Source organism: Alosa pseudoharengus, unplaced genomic scaffold (genome assembly GCF_046254945.1).
Source record: "Alosa pseudoharengus isolate Yale_2024_CS ecotype anadromous, Long Island Sound unplaced genomic scaffold, YU_APseudo_1.1 YU_APseudo_1.1_scf_2, whole genome shotgun sequence".
NCBI lineage: Eukaryota > Metazoa > Chordata > Actinopteri > Clupeiformes > Clupeidae > Alosa > Alosa pseudoharengus.
The window spans coordinates 26,096,945-26,114,502 of NW_027468663.1; the positions used below are offsets into that span (position 1 = coordinate 26,096,945).

The following is a 17,558-nucleotide window of genomic DNA, read 5'->3' on the forward strand; positions in this document are numbered from 1 at the left end:
GAAATACAACATATTCACCAGCAGCATTTTGACATTTAGGTACCTATAAAAAATAAACATATAAAAATATATAACCATGTGTTGCATACTGTCTTGAGCTCTGAGAATACCAAATGAAGATTTGTTTGTGCAGGCTCAAGACTATTTCCATATCATTATAATAAGGATCTTTATGTGCTTGCCTTAAGATGACCAGATTTTTCCTGTTGCTTACCTTATCCATAAAAAAGATGAGAGACAACAAATAAAGCATTAATATATTTACAGAGTAAAATTGTATATACACCAAATGTACAGTTACACAAAATAGCTTGTTGATACAGGTTAAGACCCCATATTTCACATGCTTGACAGGACCAAGGCCAGCACTTTTTCCTCCGCTGAGAAGACCTGTCGTGACAGCGTTGGCCTCAAGCACAGCTCAGTGTGAGCCGAAAAACCAAACACACCGTAATTACAGGCTGGTTGTAACCAAGTGCTCTATTTCATTGCACGTCCTTGGAGCAGGGCTTCAAATGACCGCAAACACTCTGAAAGCTTTTCCTCCTGTGGGATTCCTCAGGCTGAGAGAGAGAGGGGGAAGAAGAAGATGAAGAAGAATGGCCCATATTAGTGGGTAAAGAGAAACACATTACGCACTGTGCTGCACATGCCATGACCCTCGCCGGCCAAAACGTCAAGGGTGGCCTAAAACCCAAAGGCCGTTTGTCATACCCAGCTCGCTGAACAGTTAATACCCCCTAATAGCCCACAAAACAGAGCCCCCTCGTTTCCCAAGCATCTCTCAGGCTTCCTTTTTGCAGCCTACCTCTCGGAAGTGATCCCATTCTGGTAGGAACCGCTGTACTGTCTCCTCCGGTCCACGGGCATGACGTCCAGGTAGCCTCCTGACTCACTCTGGATCACCCCAGCATGGATGGCAGCGCGGCATATGCTGGATTTCTGGAACAGTATGGGAGACTATCTATAGGTCTTGTGTCTATAATATGCCTTGCATTAACACAATCAAGTTTGAAGTTTGGTGTTTGCTGGGTGGATAAGGGTGCATAAGGGTAAGAGCTTACGTCGGCATAATAGCGGGATCCTACGACCCTGGTGTAGCTGCTGTGCAAGCAGTTGCGTGGGCAGTACAACCTGTATGACGTAGAATTTGAGTATGATTTGACATGTCCATCCATTTACTTGGCATATAAGGCATTTCTAACAGCATCAGACTGCATAGCATTAAAGGGGCCATGTATAGAATTTGAATTGTGTGTATTTGATACAGTGCCTCTTGAGGTGCAAAGTGGTATGAGACAGTATGACTTGAAGCTAGCTGGTTGGTATGCCAACATTTGTAAATATCTTAGCAAGTCAGAGCATAGGCATTTTTGACATTACATCAAAGTGGTTATTTCCTCACATTCTGGTGCAAGCTCTAGGTCATCTCTGAACGTTTTAGTCTAAAAATCATGGCCCTTTTGACTGTCTTCCTGGGGATAATGAATATTTACCTTGGGCAATGCCTAACAGGCTTTTTGAATGGGCAAAACTGTGCCACTGTGGTCTCACATGAAACTGCTTTCACTAGAAGGAGAGAGAGAGAGAGAGAGAGAGAGAGAGAGAGAGAGAGAGAGAGAGAGAGAGAGAGAGAGAGAGAGAGAGAGAGAGAGAGATGCTTAGATCACAGAAGTCTGGCTCTGCTCAACACACCAGAATTCCCAGGCAGATAATAAATAGCACGCACCTGGCACTTTTGATACGGTGAAGGCATTGGCACTCTGATTTTTCCTGAAGGTGTGAAATTTAAGATGTCATGTGGGGCAATGGCAATAACAGCAACACAGATGTGTGTGTGTGTGTGTGTGTGTGTGTGTGTGTGTGTGTGCGTGTGTGTGTGTGTGTGTGTGTGTGTGTCTGTGTGTCTGTGTGTGTGTGTGTGTGTGTGTGTGTGTGTGTGTGTGTGTGTGTGTGTGTGTGTGTGTAAAAGATGGCACGAGGCCTCACCCATGGGTCTGAATTCCGTTTTTATTGGACTTTGAGAAGCGCTCCTTCCTGCCCTGTCTGGTGATATCCAGCCAGCCTCCATCATTATCTATGATCCCTGCATGCAGGGCAGCTCCACACACACTGGATTGCTGACAAATGGGAAGACATGAATAACACAGCTGGTACAATGTAAAGGGTGATACACGGATGACCTCAAATCAACATCACTATTATTTCAAACCTTTTACGATTAGTGAATGATTAAACTATTTAGCCCTTTGGTTCTCTGACAAGGTACTGTTATAAAATAAAACAGCTGACACAGCATTTGTTTAGGTCTAAACTGCAGGGGTTGAGACTTGCTGAGTCAGAGTTTGCTCACATGTCATATACACCACCAGCTTGCCTGAGTGAACTCAGATTGACGTTAGTTGAAACTGTAATTTTTGAAGGAGACAGCTCATGAAGTCATGCACTGAGGAAAGGGTGAACTGATAAATTGACAAAATCAAGACTAAGTCAAGGAGACATTCTAAATGTCGGATTCAATACAATTTTGGCGAATTGTCCAACTCTAATTCATTGCCTCTGTGAGCAATCAGTAACTGTATACGTCTTGGTTGTACTCACCATGTCATAATATCCTGTCCCAATGACCTTGCCACTGGTGTAAAGACAACCAGGTGGACACTCATACCTGGGGCATCAAGCAGAACATGTTAAATGTATGAATACACACGCTTGTGCAAAAATAACACTGCTATACAGTGAACAAATACACACTTCTGTGTACAAAAAAACCCCCACTAATGTTACAGTAAATCAGACAAATGTGAAATAGCCCTCACCTATTACAAGTTGTTCCTTTGCACTGATCCCTCAGCTTTGTGCCACATTGGACTTGCTGCGCTGTATAATGGATGAAGTGTTGTAAACATTCTTTTGATTAGGGTGGGGAAGGCATTGACACAGCCAGGCATCTTAGTGGTCTAACGGAATCTCTCTTGTCATAACACAACTTAGAAGTAGTTCGGAGTAAGTATCCATGTAAGTATGAAACTTAAACGGCGAACATTTTGAAGAGTGCACTCTATAATTGGGGAGGCCATCAGTTAGGCCTGACCTTGATTTCAGGCAGGGCCTCTTAGAGAGAAAGAAACCCTTTTCTTCTGCTAAGTCTAGCCATGGCTGAACCCACATGTGGGGCTTAGAGAAACACAAGACAGCCATGTCAAATACACTTCACCCTAAATCTCTTGAACATGAACCAGGAACAACCAAAGTATAGTAAGTATATATATTCTTTTGATCCCGTGAGGGAAATTTGGTCTCTGCATTTATCCCAATCCGTGAACTAGTGAAACACACTCAGCACACAGTGAACACACAGTGAGGTGAAGCACACACTAATCCCGGCGCAGTGAGCTGCCTGCAACAACAGCGGCGCTCGGGGAGCAGTGAGGAGTTAGGTGCCTTGCTCAAGGGCACTTCAGCCGTTCCAACCCTCCGGTTACAAGTCCAAAGCGCTAACCAGTAGGCCACGGCTGCCCCAAAGAGCACAATCACACACACACACACACACACACACACACACACACACACACACACACACGTAAATGTGTGTTGCAGTGGATCATCTTCATCTCCAGATTACAGGGATTGAAACATGCAGAGCCTTCTTACACATCTGTTCTGTGCTGGTGACCTCATTCCTCTCCACATTCTCATTGGGCGATGGGCTTGGGGACTGTGCTCTTGGGCGGGGCTCTTGAGCCAACGGCGCTTCCGGCTCGATGTAGTTGGTCTCTTCTGGCTCAGGCACATAATGCCTGTCCGTGCCATCGTCTGGAACAACACAAAAAGCAGCTTTTTGACCAGTGGCCAGAGGAAAACTTTTGTAAGTAAGCCAGGTACTTCTTTATTGTCACTAGGCAGAAAAAACACCATTTTGTTGGCAGGTATCAGCACACGGGTACACACGTGAGGTGAGCGGAACTGATGTCTCCAAAGACATCTCCATGGTACCTTTGTAACAGAGGTTGTTTCTGCAGCCTCCTCCATAGCTGGATGGACAGGCAGAGCAGGGGCTGCCATATTTGTATGGTGCGTGTCCCCACCAGTTACCCCTGAGAAGGCCAAAGAAAATAAAGGCACCTGGAGTAGCATCAACTGCAGTCAAGATTCAGTTACATAATTCAATTACATTCAACTCAATTACAAGCATGTATGTTAATACTGTCCAGATGGACCGACAGAGTTGCAGGAAGGAACGTTGACTTACGGTGGCGAGTAGTTGCACACCAGATAGACGGCTTTGGTCCAGATCATGCCCCATACATTCATGTTGTAGCACACGTTGATGGCGCAGCCGATTCGACTGCTCGTTGCCCAGACCAGCTGCGAAATAAATAAAATGTGAAAGAGTCTTTGTAGAGGAGTCCATGGAGCACTCGGGGCAGATGATGTCAACACACATATATTTGGTTTCCAAAGGCAAACAAACAGCCTGGGCTCAGTCCTCCCACTCTAGCCAAATATAATGTGGTTCCACGGATCGCCCCATTAAAGCGTCCATTTGCACTGCGTGTGGACATCACCTGTGCTCAGCGCTTACCTGAGTGTAATGGGTGCAGACAGGCCCTGAACAGCGGTATGGGCAGTGCGGGTTGCAGTCCTGGGCATAGGGGTAACTGAAGTCTCGGACCTCGTCATACCACGCCTGGACATGGAACGTTGGAGGTCTATCCCTGTGGAGGCATTAGTGCAATAGAACAGAAACGTTTGATCCACACAGCATGGCTCGTCATGGAAGAGTTCAAGTACTCGTTCAAGTACTGTGTCAGCATTTAGATATTTCTACAAATCAAGTCTGTATGAGGGTCCATTTAACCTGTCAGGCCCAGTACACTATGTCCCTGTCTCTGTCCTTGTGTAAACATCATGAAGCTCTCTCTCTCCCCATTTATCTCTCTGTCTTTCTCCCTGTCTCTCTCTTTCCTTCCCTCCCTCGCTTTCTCTACCCCTACCCCAATGTCTCTCTTTCTTTTGTCTTTCTTTCTCTCTCCATCCCTCATCTTTCTCTCTCTCTGCCCCATCTCATTTCTCTCCTTCTCTCTCTCCACCTCTCTCCATTCCTCACCCCCCCCCCCCCACCTTTCCCCCACAGAGCCCCATACCTTCCCCAGTGGGCTCCTAGGTTCTGGCCGATCTGGGTCAGTAGATGGGACGGTCCATGTTCCCACAGACACGTATGCGCCCAGTCCTCTGCACTCCTCTCCAGCTCTGTGTCCCAAACCTTTACAACAAAATGACCCAATCTTAGCTTGTGACTTGGAACTGGTGCACTCACTGATCCAGAGGGTTGTGTGTGTGTGTGTGTGTGTTATTGTGTGTGTGTGTGTGTGTGTGAGTAGAAGGGCAAAAGCCCATGGAAAGTGTCTAATTGACTTAAAAACGGTGCCAAATTATGTGTGAATTCCAGTCAAGGCTTACTAATGCTAGTAAACTAATGTTAGATAATACTCTTGCAGTTGGAATTCTAGCTAAGTGTGCCCAAATTCTTTGATGCAAAAAACAACGTTTACCCTTTGTGCGTCAATTAATGGCTATAGGTCATTCAGGGCAATCAGATAAGAGCTATGCACTGCATAAACTGCAGGATAACCACTGCTATTCATTTACGGATGACTTATTTCTAACAAAGAATGCCTTAAAAACGGCAACATACAGCTGTTTTGCTTTTACCCAAAACAGTTGTATAATAGCTGAGTGATAAAAGAAAAGTAGCAGTATGTAGCAGCGCTGCTTTGCCGAGTTTGGCGTGTTTCAGACAGGGATCAGGCGTCATTGGAAAACACAAATGTAAAGGTGGCTGGCCACAGAGAACTCCTTCCACATGTTAGTGCAGGCAGCCCACTGCTTCCTGCTGTCTGTCAGAGCCTCAGTGCTGACTCAAGGGCGCAAAATGATACTTCCACTCTTAAATAACCTGACTCACATTCACCCACTTACATACACAACGTTCATTTTTACCTCATGACACACACGAATTCACATGAAATAAGGAGGAGTGGGAATGGCGAAGAATACAAATGTAAGAACTGTGGGAACGGATTTGGGATTGGACTTTTGAGTGGCACCTGTGAGTAGAGCCTGGGAAAAAAAGAACTCTCTAAACCCCAACTCTGCTGGTTTTGATTTGCTGACATTAATACATGACTCAGAATAAAGGTGGCCTACTTCTGTCTACTCCGTGGCAGCTAACAGTCAATCTTTCAGGGGAGCGCCACAAGCTCAGCTCACAGAACCCAGCAGGCGCTCTCACACTCTCACCCGGCTACACAGGGAGGACAAAACTGGCCTCAGAATTCCACCTGGTAGTTGTTTATTTGCTTTAACACCTCATTTGCGGTTATGCCAACCATCTGGGCACATTCCAGGGGAGATATGAATCCTCTGTGACCTCCCGGCTTCCTGCCCCTAGTAATTACCCCCAGAACTTAGGCAGAGGAGAGAGTGACTGTGAATGGAGGTGGTAACTGTCCCTTAGCAAGCTCGTGCACACAAAGGCAGCCACTGTTTCGCCTCCATGGAGGATGTGGTTGTTTGAAGTCTGAAATATTACACATAAATGATTTTTACAGTATCCTATGGCCCAAACGGGGAGGCTCTGCATAGAGCACGAGGAGCAGGCAATGACATTCACACATTTCATCTGTTGGCTTTCTGAAACTGCTGTTAACTCTTGTAAACCCTGTAAAGTCACAGCATGGTCCTGTGGCAGACTAATGGTTTCCTTCGTTTGCTGTACACTCACAACAATGATTGCACTGGCAAGAAGATATTATAAATGGAAATGCACTGACTTGGGCTACACGGTCAGCAACTTTTTGCACTTAGGACAGGCCCAGAGAGAAACAGCTTGTGAGACTCTGCTTTTGCATTGTGCAAATGCTGACGCTCAACTTTTAATTTCGAACAACCTTTAATGGTAGATTCCAATGCTGGCAGCAGCAGTGGGGCTGTAAGGTGAAATTGGCCTTGAAGATCTCTGATAAGTTAAGTCATTTATTTGGCTAAACTAAAGGCTGTTCACTACCACAAGAAGGGAGTACTGGCTGCCTGCCATGCACAGAGTGAGCCTGGGTTTGTGGCCAGTGGGGGAGACTGAGGGAGGTCCTTCTGGTTTGGCTGATGAACTAAGTTGTTTGCACTAGACCACAGACCTGTCTGTAGTTGGGTGTTTACAAATCCATTTGTGCAGTATACACTCTACAAATCATAGCATAAACACTTTTCATGGACGATATCTCAAGCACTGGAGTGACTGCTGTCAGTTTGCACAAGAAAACCTTAAAATAGTTCAATCCTGTGACACTGGATTTTATTTAACCCAAGGACAAAAATAATTACCCTGTCTTGTATAAAGCAAACAAATGTGTGTGTGTTGAACAACTGCAGTGATATGAGTGTATACTTACCATATACTCCATATTCGATGCAGGAGGGTAAACCTGGCCCCTCAGCTTGTTGTGAAGGTCAAGGATGAGCTGCATATCACTCTGTGAAATGGCTCTCTTTCCCCTTGCGTTGGGCTTCCATGAACTCTCATTCATGTCCAGGTACTTTTCTAGCAAGTCTTCCAATTGTGTGGCATTTGGGATCACCATGGAAACCACTGTTTGGACAATCAGCAGCAACACTACACCTCTCAGCAGATCCTGCACACCGAGTCTCATGGCTGAAAGACTCCACGACTGAGGCACCCTCCTTAAAGGTTCAAAGGCTTCGGTTAACATGTGAGGGAGCAGGGAAACACATCAGTAAGGGTAGCAGGGTTAGATCAGTGTCTGACAGGACAAAGTGTACCTGCAGTTAAGCAAATGAAAGTTGACATGAAACTTATGAGCATTACTCTACACATTCATTTTAAAGCTATTATATATTTGATTCAACCCACTCTCTTGAAAGAAAGAAAGAAAGAAAGAAAGAAAGAAAGAATTATATTAAGAGTAAATTATTTACATTTCAGAGAGGTTTTAAACAAACAGATGCATGACCCAGAGGTACAATGTGTAGGCTTGATAGTTTAGATATGTGGTAGCCTATACAACTATTTATTTATTAATTTGACAATTTTCTGCTGATGAGCCATAATAATTTTCCACCTTGATGGCGTTCATTGAACAAGTCTGTGCAAGCTGAATATGGTCATTTGAGCAGCTGCACATTTTTCATCACTACGTTGAAAAGTAGGCCAATTTCCAACAAGGAACAAACTTCAGGATGATTTTGTCGTGCAATATCTGTCATGCACACGCAATATTTCATAACTTGACACCTATTGGGGAGGGGGGGGGGGGGGTAGGCTGCTTTTAAACACATGTTGAAGTGTCATTAGCCTATGTGTTATTCTACAGCTACCCAGAATAGCTACCTAGAACAGTTAACTTCATTATGCCACGCCATATATGGTCCAGGCAATAACAATATCATTGCAAAGCGTTAACACACTCGGTTGTCACGAGAATGCCGGAAGCATCAGATGATGCAGAGTCCATCAACCAGGAGTAAAGACTAGATGAAACAAAAAAAGATCGGCGTACAACGGTTAAGGTGAAATTACCTTTTGACGATGTGTGCGGTTCCTCTACGTTATGGCAAATATAAATGCTTCAGATTTGCATATTCCACATTCTAAGTCGCCTTGGTTAAAAGGATGATAGCATGAAGACAGGATGCAGGGACTGATGGAGTCGATGAGTGTCCAAGTCAATGCGTTTCAGATGGACTGATGACACAAAAAAACTATTTTACGCTTGTTACCGATGTCTCACCGATTTCGACCATTCTCAAGTAGCCTAGGTTTGGGCGCCCACCGCGCTTATATCCAAAAATGTACGTTCAACAGAGCGTGACGTTTATAACCACTCCTCTCCCTAAGGTCTTTGAGAGTGCTGTCCAAGATGAATTTTGGTGCAACCAACGTGCAGCCCACACGTTCAGACTTGGCTTTAGTTAAGCGATATAATGAATGCCAAGTTTCTTTTGGTTAAGTCATATTTTCCTTACATCAGCGATGTAGGTTGTTAGGTTGGGTGAATGCAATGTTTTCCTCATAAAATAGATCATTGCAGTGATGTAACAAGTGTGTAGGCTGGTCTATCCACATGATATAATGCATGGTATTGGCTGCCACATGCTACTTATTTAGAAATTGATAGATTACACTAATTGCAATTCATAATGAGTGTGTTGGCAAATCCTGCTTTTCTCCTGCAATGATGATTGGGTGATGACAAGCTGCTGTATCAAAGTTAAACCGGAAATGAGGGAACTGGTTGTTTAAAGCAGGTTAGCTCAACATTTAGAGATGACTTCAGTATAACTTATGCGATCAGGAATCAGTGCTGTACTTTTTGTACTACCACATATGGCCATCTTAAAACATTGAACACCTTGTAAAAACATAAGAAAAATATGTGTCGGGCAATAGAGTATGAAATGACCAAAAATCAACTATACTGCCTTTAAAAGGAAGTATTATTCCTACATCTTTTGTGGCAGTCAGCCATTGGGCCTAGACTATCTCTTGGTGAAGTTAAAGGATATATAATGATGACCCGCTGCATCATAGCAGTACAATGTGCACAGAGGATATTAGATGTGTCAGAGAAACATAAGGGACCAAGTTCAATACTGGTTTAACAGGGAAGCAGTTCACAGATCTACAATGGCAGATACAGTTTATAGTGATGAAGAAAATACATCAGTTATTATAAATAGTCAGTTTAATTTGTGTATTAGTACATGTATTATGGGGATGGAGGTTTAATCAAGTTGTCAGATATCTCAAGACCTCAACAGATAACCCAGAAACAAAGTTTGCTTGTGCCCCCCCCCCCCAAAAAAAAAAAAAGTTTCTTGTAAGGTTTCAGCTGAAAAGGATGTGTTGCATTAATCTCAAGTACAGGATGCCCAAGTAATGTCAGGGCTTGTAGACAAAGCAGTGTTGTAGGCTCGCCCCCTAGTGTTCATTTTGCCTCATAACAGATATTATACAAAACGTCAAATAACAAAATTACACAATTTTAACTAATCCAATGATTTTAAGATCCTCCCTGGCCTGTGAGGACTAACGTCCTCTCGTGTCTGTGCAAAATGTCTTTATGTATTTAATGTTTTCTTTAATAGAAAAAAAAACTTGATTCACCTCTTGACAGAGCAGGCTCATATTTGAGGTTTGCTTTAAAAGATAGAACAGTCACACTAGAGGGCTGTGTCAATAGTTTTAAGCCATCAAACAGTCTATCTGTCTACCTATCTATCTTGTTCATAGTAAAATGGTAGCCTACCCCATATCCTATTGTTACTGTAATTTTAGCTATAGCCTTTCATTATTCCTGCAAATATTTGACCAACATTTTGCTGGGATTTCCAAGCTAATATATATGTTTATTCATCAGAGTTTGTTTTCTCAGATCAAGTTGCTTTAGATGTTTTGCCAAGACTGGTTGTCCACAGAACTACAACAATAAGAGGACTTGTGTCAGCCAGAACAAACATACTCCTGGCTAACCCTCTCAGGGTCCACTACGAGGAGCACCCTGAAGTACAGAACACATTATCCCAAGATCTTTACCATCTCACTTTGAAGCCTTTGGCGGGGAATACTGGCTGTGGTATAACATCATTAAATGTGCTCTAAGTGATGTCATACGTTTTTTTAGGCTAAAACATTTTTTGTCACTTACAGCAAACATCACCTCACCATCTGCTAGCTGCTTGTGTCCTGAATACACTGTAAAAAATGCAATCTCTGTTGACAACCCAGGCTCCAAAAACGGCCACAAAACAATTTGGGCAAACCTTGCCCATAAAAACATAACAAACTGTTCCAGCAAATCACTGACGAGATGCGCGTTTAGGAGAGTTTCAATTGCACGGGAGGGAGGGGGGGAGGGGGGAGTAGCGAGCTAGCTTTCTGAACATCAACAGGAGTGACGTTACCCAGCATTGCTTAGAGCGCCTTTAATTGTCCTGGGTAAACAACAAGTGAAGAAAAGGCATTTGTAGGGGGAGGGATGGACAGGGGAGGATTAGAGGGTAAAGGGAGAGGATGAGAGGGTAAAGGGAGAGGATGAAAGGATAAGAGGGTGATGGGAGGATGAGAGGATGAAGGGAAAGGATGAGGGTGAAGGGAGAGGATTAAAGGATGAGAGGGTGAAGGGAAAGAATGAGAGGGTGAAGGGAGAGGATGAAAGGATAAGAGGGTGATGGGAGGATGAGAGGATGAAAGGATGAGGGTGAAGGGAAAGGATGAGGGTGAAGGGAGAGGATGAAAGGATGAGAGGGTGAAGGGAAACAATGAGAGGATGAGAGGGTGAAGGGAGAGGATGAAAGGATGAGAGGGTGAAGGGAAAGAATGACAGGATGAGAGGGTGAAGGGAGAGGATGAAAGGATGAGGGGGTGAAAAGATGCGAGTGTGAAGGGAGAGGATGAGAGGGTGAAAAGATGAGAATGTGAAGGGAGAGGATGAGGGTAAAGGGAGAGGATGAAAGGATGAGAGGGTGATGGGAGGATGAGAGGATGAAAGTATGAGGGTGAAGGGAAAGGATGAGAGTGAAGGGAGAGGATGAAAGGATGAGAGGGTGAAGGGAAAGAATGAGAGGATGAGAGGGTGAAGGGAGAGGATGAAAGGATGAAAGGGTGAAGGGAGAGGATGAGGGTAAAGGGAAGGGCAAGTGAAGGGTGTGACCATGAAGATGTTTCCAGGAAAAGCTCAACTGCTAGAGTGGAAACACAGACTCACACTTCCGCTGTGCGCACCATCACTGGCTGTGTAATATACTTTGAGGAGGAGTGAGCCAGGAATAGTTGGCAGATCAAGTGTGAGCAAATGCACGCTGACAGTTTGTCGAATGTAACAACCAAGTGAAGAGGGGGCCTTCTGATTATAACAGACATTTTGAATGAGTGGGGCTCTTCTGTAGATTAAGTGTAAATTCATCCCTTCTGTCTCCTAAACCTAAACGCATGTCATCAGGCATGCACTCCTGCAACTTGACACAGTATTTGCTCTCGTGGTGCGGACAAAACACCACAGGCCATGCACTCTGATGACTGGATTTGATAAACAATGTCAATGTAACAAGGACGTTTTCCTTCCATGTAAGTATACAATTATTTAAAAATTATGCTGTGGAACTGGAGAGAGAAACCAAGACATCTCATATTGATGACAACAACCTCAAAATACAAGTAATGAGTCCCTTTATTCAACTTCATTCTACACAATGGCATTATGTAGAGGTTGATGCTTACACAACTAGCAAAGTTACATCACAAAATATAAATATAATCTGTTATTAGCCTTGGTACACAGTATGCAGTAGAATGTCTGTCAGTGCATGTAATGTGTCATTACATGGGTATCTTTCATAATTTAATGAGTTAATTTGAATACAATATCAAGGATATGCCATTTTTCTATACACTTTTGCCCAGTGCCTTCAAATATTTAAAGATAGTAATCTGCTCCCAATTGATGGGAGGTTTGTTAAAGATTGTAAGCCAATCAAAGAAATATGTTACCCTGTTCAATAAACATGATCAGTTTTGCTGGTTGAAGGCTATGAAAGCTTGTAGAGTTTTCACCTTTGAATTTTAGGACAGGTAACATTCAATCATGTTTTCATTAGCTTATAAGATCTTTCATTAGCTTATAGCTGACAATCAGCTTATAATAAAATGTTTTGGTATTTCTGAAAAACAATAAAACCACAAAAAATCTGCAATAACAATATGTGCTATACAATGTGCATAATTGAAGAAGAAAAGTAGCTATCCAATAATCAGTTTTACACCCCTTTACATGTGACATAACACTCCACTTGGTCCTATTTCTAACTCATTTCCAAATTCTTCCCTTCCCGGATCTACACAGCATGACAGAGGTACTAGGCAGCCAACATACACACAGCCCTCATATTTTACTAAAGTATGCCATTGATCAAGCCAGAGATATCATGGGGATACCGCACATGCTCCATCACAGATTTTGGAGCAAATGTCAAACTCCCCTTTGAATATTTTGCCATTCTGAGCAACTATCAGTGATTTGGTGTATGTAATATTTGAGCACCGTCAGAACACCCTGAAATGATATACATGAGTATCACAGTTTGAATGTAATGTAAGCTACTCCAGACAACAAGGACAATGACATCAACCTGACCTTGAGTCGTGTATTGCTAGAATGGTCAAAACACAGTAATGTAATGAATGAGTGCCTTTTACGTATACGTAACATATTAGCACCTTTGAAAAACTGACATAATGTAAACAATATTAAACAGATTTTGAACTGAAATCCTAAGTGTATTGACAGTGGAGAAGCAAGATCAATGCGTTGAGCAAGGCAGCATCAATGCGTTGATGCTCATGGGCAGCACTTAAATAATATTTTAACATTTCCTTTTCCGTTTACTTGAACCAATAAAGGTAGTTTGAGTTCACACCTGGGTAGCACTGGTTGTTGCTGCACGCTCCTCCATAGCTGGGAGGACACGCTGAGCAGGGCACCCCCACCCTGTATGGAGCCTCACCAATCCAATTCCCCCTGGAGGGTAAAGCATCAGTTAGTGGCAGCCTGGTGTGTGTGTTTTTATTTAAATATAATTTGATTTGTTAAATGCCATGAACATAATCAGAGAGAGCTTACTTTGGTGAATAATTGCAGACCAGGTACGTTGCTTGTCTCCATACGGCACCCCATACCAGCATGTTATAACAAGTTTGAATAGCACAGCCAACTCTGTTCGATGTGGCCCACACCATCTTTGAAGTATGAACAGACAGCAGTCAGTGTAGAACTTGGTTGAGGTGATTTGGTCTGTGCATTTTGAAATCACAGAAGTTCACATACCTGTGTGTAATGAGTGCACATAGGCCCATAGCATCGCAAAGGACACCTGGGGTTGCAGTCCCGGGGGTAGGGAAAGACGTAGTCATTCACCTCATCATACCAAGGTTTAACAAGCTGGAGGATAGACCTGTAGCTGATGACAATATAAATACATGGATTACATTATGGAACACCCCCAAAGAGATTTTCATACGGATGGATAACTGTGCAAGAGTTTTGCAAAGCATAGAGAGTTAAAGGAGAATTCCGACGATTTTTCACATAGAGCCCTCGAGGTCACCAAATACTGTTGGTACGTAAAAAACTGCTACACTCTGTGGGCATGGTCATGAGCCCCCATGTTCATGTCCCCAGAGTGTAGCACTGTAGCTGCCTGGAAGCTCTAGCTGTTGGCTGCAGCAACTCAAGCTAGGTAGAACAGATTGTTTTCGTTTTTTTCATACAGTACTCTGTAACCTCAAGAAACAGATCTATGCGAAAAATCGCCAGAATTCTCCTTTAATTAAACCAGATGCTTATCAGGAGTCAATGAAATCAGACAACAGACATCAACATTTGTTCTGTTTGAGAGGAAATTGAGTAGTAGATAAAATCTGAAAATGTATTAAAGCAACACCAAAGAACTTTTCATCTGTCGCACGCACTATTTATTTATCCAGCACCGGCTTTGCAAATAACAATGTCCACAGACAAGGTAGAATAAGTTGCATGATTTTATGAAAGTACGATGTATTGCGACATCAGATGCAAGTGAAATTTGTAGTTTCTCATGTCTCATTCCATCGAACTACAGATCCGCTACCCGATGCAGCAAACTTACATAGTGCGGTAATAGCCGATAGAGGGCCGCGAAGCGAATGCAAAAAGTGCCGTTCACCCTGTTACGAGTTGATGAACCACTGAAACGATTTTGGAAACATTATTTTAAGGTACAAAAAACTCTTTGGTGTTGCTTTAAAGAGAGAGAGAGAGATATATTCTGTGTGCACTACATGCTCCTACTCAAGTCTTTACCACTTACTTGCCAGTTCTGACAGAGAGATTCTGACCCAGGTATCTCAGGAGGTACTGTGGTCCATGGTCCCAGATACAGGTGGCAGCCCAGGCCTCAGCAGATCTGGCTAGACCATCATCCCAAAGCTGGACAAAACAAAGACGTGTCAGCGTGCATGACATAATGCATACTTTTTCTCAGCAAGGAAAGACATAACCCCGACATTTACTTTGCCTCTCAGAGGAGAGGACATTCCCCTTGTACAGTCAATCAGTCACCATGAGCAGGGTTTGTCACTACTGCCCTCCTTAGGCAACAATGCCACAGTGCAACACAGGAGCAGGTAGCGGAACTGCATCCTCACAATAACGGCTTTACACTTGTGTGCGAAATAACTGTAGTGTAAAGGGGGGGGGTGAGATGCTGCAGCAGCCTTAATCTCACTCTATCCAACAACAGTTCAAGGCAATCTTCAAGCTTCCATGCATAAACTCGACATCCGACAGAGGAATTATTCACGTTTCTCAAATAATACAAAAAAAAGTTCTAAAAGGATAGCTGTGACGCGTGTGATCCCAACTCAGAATTCAGTGGAGGTTTATTATTAGAAGTAGGTAATGTTTATTATATAAACACGCTTCTTAGTGTGAGTATAAGGCCGGATGAGATCAATTTAATAAAGCGATGGGTGTAGCCTACACATTTTTTAGATAGTGCTTGAGTAGCCTACAGCGTTCAGGGTATACTTTGGCCACTGTTCCTCGCCACAGGGTATTTATCTATCTCAATTGTTTTGCTGCACAAAGTCTGTCCATTCTTGTCCATACATATGCATAGTTGAAATAGCCTACAGTGCGTTGTGTAAAAGCTGTTGTTTCAGTCCACTCTGCAGTGAGAAACGTGCGTTAAGGTGACCCATGATACATTATGTCAACATTCAGTGGTCGATGTCGACTATCCTTATCTTGACTATTTAACATCTCTTCCCGGTCAAACCAGGCAAGGTTGACGAAAAAGCGACGCAAGAAATAGGCTAACCACAATGACCTTATCAGCTCCATCAAAGGAAAGCTCTACCAGGCTGCGCCAAGAAGCACCATGACTCCGCTATTGATTAATTTAAAACATGTCAAGGATATTGAGAACCGAAATCATACATTTTCGACAGAGGTAATAAACATGTCATTTGAAACTCAAAAGGCTATTTGGCTCAAGTAAATGTTTGGTTGGTTGGCAGGATTCGTTGAAGAGAAAACTTACCATGTATTCCATGTTGGCTGCAGGTGGAAAGACATTCGCTCTAACTTTGTTGTGGTAGTCTAAAATGGAAATCATGTCGTTATGAGATATATAGCGCTTTCGTCTTGACTTTGGTGCAAACGCTGATAATTGGTCCCGAGAAGATTCCTTTAGCAAAGTGATGTTCGATTTATCTGTGGACGACGTGGTCGAGTTCACAACCACAGCACCTGCCCCACTGGCGATGAAGAACAAAACGACATAGTTGGAAAAGCGGGGATTCTTCATTTTGTCCATCCTGTCGAACACTTCACTTGGCAACGCGGGGTCTGAAATCAAAAAAGCATACAAGGAGAGGCTGCGTGAACCTGTCCCCACTGAATATCGCCTGAGTTAAACTTGCTGGGAGATAATATTCAGATGTTCACACAGTACGACGACAACACTCAACTCAGCGTATGCCTAGAGAGATGCACTCCAGAGTTGTGAACGATTGCTTACCCAACAAAGAGTTTGTGGCACGATTACGATTTAAAACAATGCCATTTTACAGGACTGGGTAGTATTTAGTTCCACTTGTATCCGTCTTGTAATCATTGCATTGCATGTCGTCCGGTTTATATTCTGACTTACGACCCTGGAAACGCTTGCTGTGGGAAGGTGCAGACGGCCCCTCCCTGCCACCTGAAACATGACGAAAGGAACCATCGCCCACGTGCTCTATGGCTCAGCACCCTTCAGATAATAAATTAATATTAATACTCAAGTGTTCTTTTGAGATCTCTTGATTTATTTAAAGAAATAAGAGATGGTACACAACTGCCTTTTACCATTTTGTCAAAGATGTAAGAGACTGTGATTCAGAGCTGCCTTGAGTAATGCTGAGGAGGGAAGGCTGAAGTTGAGCCAAATTGACTCATATTTCATATTGTACCTGGTTGGTGTTTGTTTAGCAGGGATAGAGAGGCACCGTTGCCGGGAGAAGTATTTTCTTCTGGTTTATTTTTGCTGTCATTTATTGCACTGAAAAGATTACACTTGTGCAAGATGATTTTTTTCAAGACCTTTGTATGGCTAAATATTGCAAAACTGCAAAAAGGTGCCTTCAACAGCCCCGTCATTTTCTTTGGCAGGTGGAGTGATGGCAGCAACGTGACACGGAATACTGCCCTCTCCCATTCTGTGAGCAGAGACTGTGCCAATGTTTTTGTAAATGATGAGCCCCTGGATGATTTCAGACTTTGAAAGTCGGTTGGCTGCAAACTGCACGAGTTTTATCTAGACCCACCATTTTTCTAATGAGAAGGGAGTTTAAGGTAGGTTAGTATATCATTGCGCCAGTCAGATATTTGGATGCACGTGCATAACCGCAAGGAAAACCACACATAAACGTATCTTCCACTGGTAATAGGCTGTATTTGTGACAC

General features: G+C 43.3%; 2 protein-coding genes across 3 annotated transcripts; both read right to left on the reverse strand.

The window, feature by feature from the left end:
• Window positions 1-36: 36 nt before the first annotated feature.
• On the reverse strand, window positions 37-13,592 carry crispld1b (cysteine-rich secretory protein LCCL domain containing 1b). 2 transcript variants are annotated; one of them, XM_076294317.1, is made up of 15 exons: window positions 13,492-13,592; window positions 7,452-7,740; window positions 5,148-5,266; window positions 4,586-4,718; window positions 4,253-4,368; window positions 3,997-4,097; window positions 3,655-3,816; window positions 2,820-2,880; window positions 2,602-2,668; window positions 1,990-2,120; window positions 1,730-1,773; window positions 1,497-1,569; window positions 1,065-1,134; window positions 809-942; window positions 37-563 (listed from the first exon to the last, which is right to left on the reverse strand). In XM_076294317.1, the coding sequence occupies exons 2-15, from the start codon at window positions 7,707-7,709 to the stop codon at window positions 512-514; spliced, it is 1,521 nt and encodes a 506-aa protein (XP_076150432.1). In that variant the 5' UTR covers window positions 7,710-7,740; window positions 13,492-13,592; the 3' UTR covers window positions 37-511. The 2 variants fall into 2 exon arrangements, with proteins under 2 accessions (XP_076150432.1, XP_076150431.1); XM_076294316.1 differs by lacking the exon at window positions 13,492-13,592 and adding an exon at window positions 8,597-8,811.
• On the reverse strand, window positions 12,228-16,779 carry pi15b (peptidase inhibitor 15b). Its single transcript, XM_076294318.1, has 6 exons — window positions 16,633-16,779; window positions 16,153-16,460; window positions 14,920-15,038; window positions 13,899-14,031; window positions 13,695-13,810; window positions 12,228-13,592 (listed from the first exon to the last, which is right to left on the reverse strand). Exons 2-6 carry the CDS (start codon window positions 16,426-16,428, stop codon window positions 13,457-13,459), a joined length of 780 nt encoding a protein of 259 aa, XP_076150433.1. The 5' UTR covers window positions 16,429-16,460; window positions 16,633-16,779; the 3' UTR covers window positions 12,228-13,456.
• Window positions 16,780-17,558: the final 779 nt, after the last annotated feature.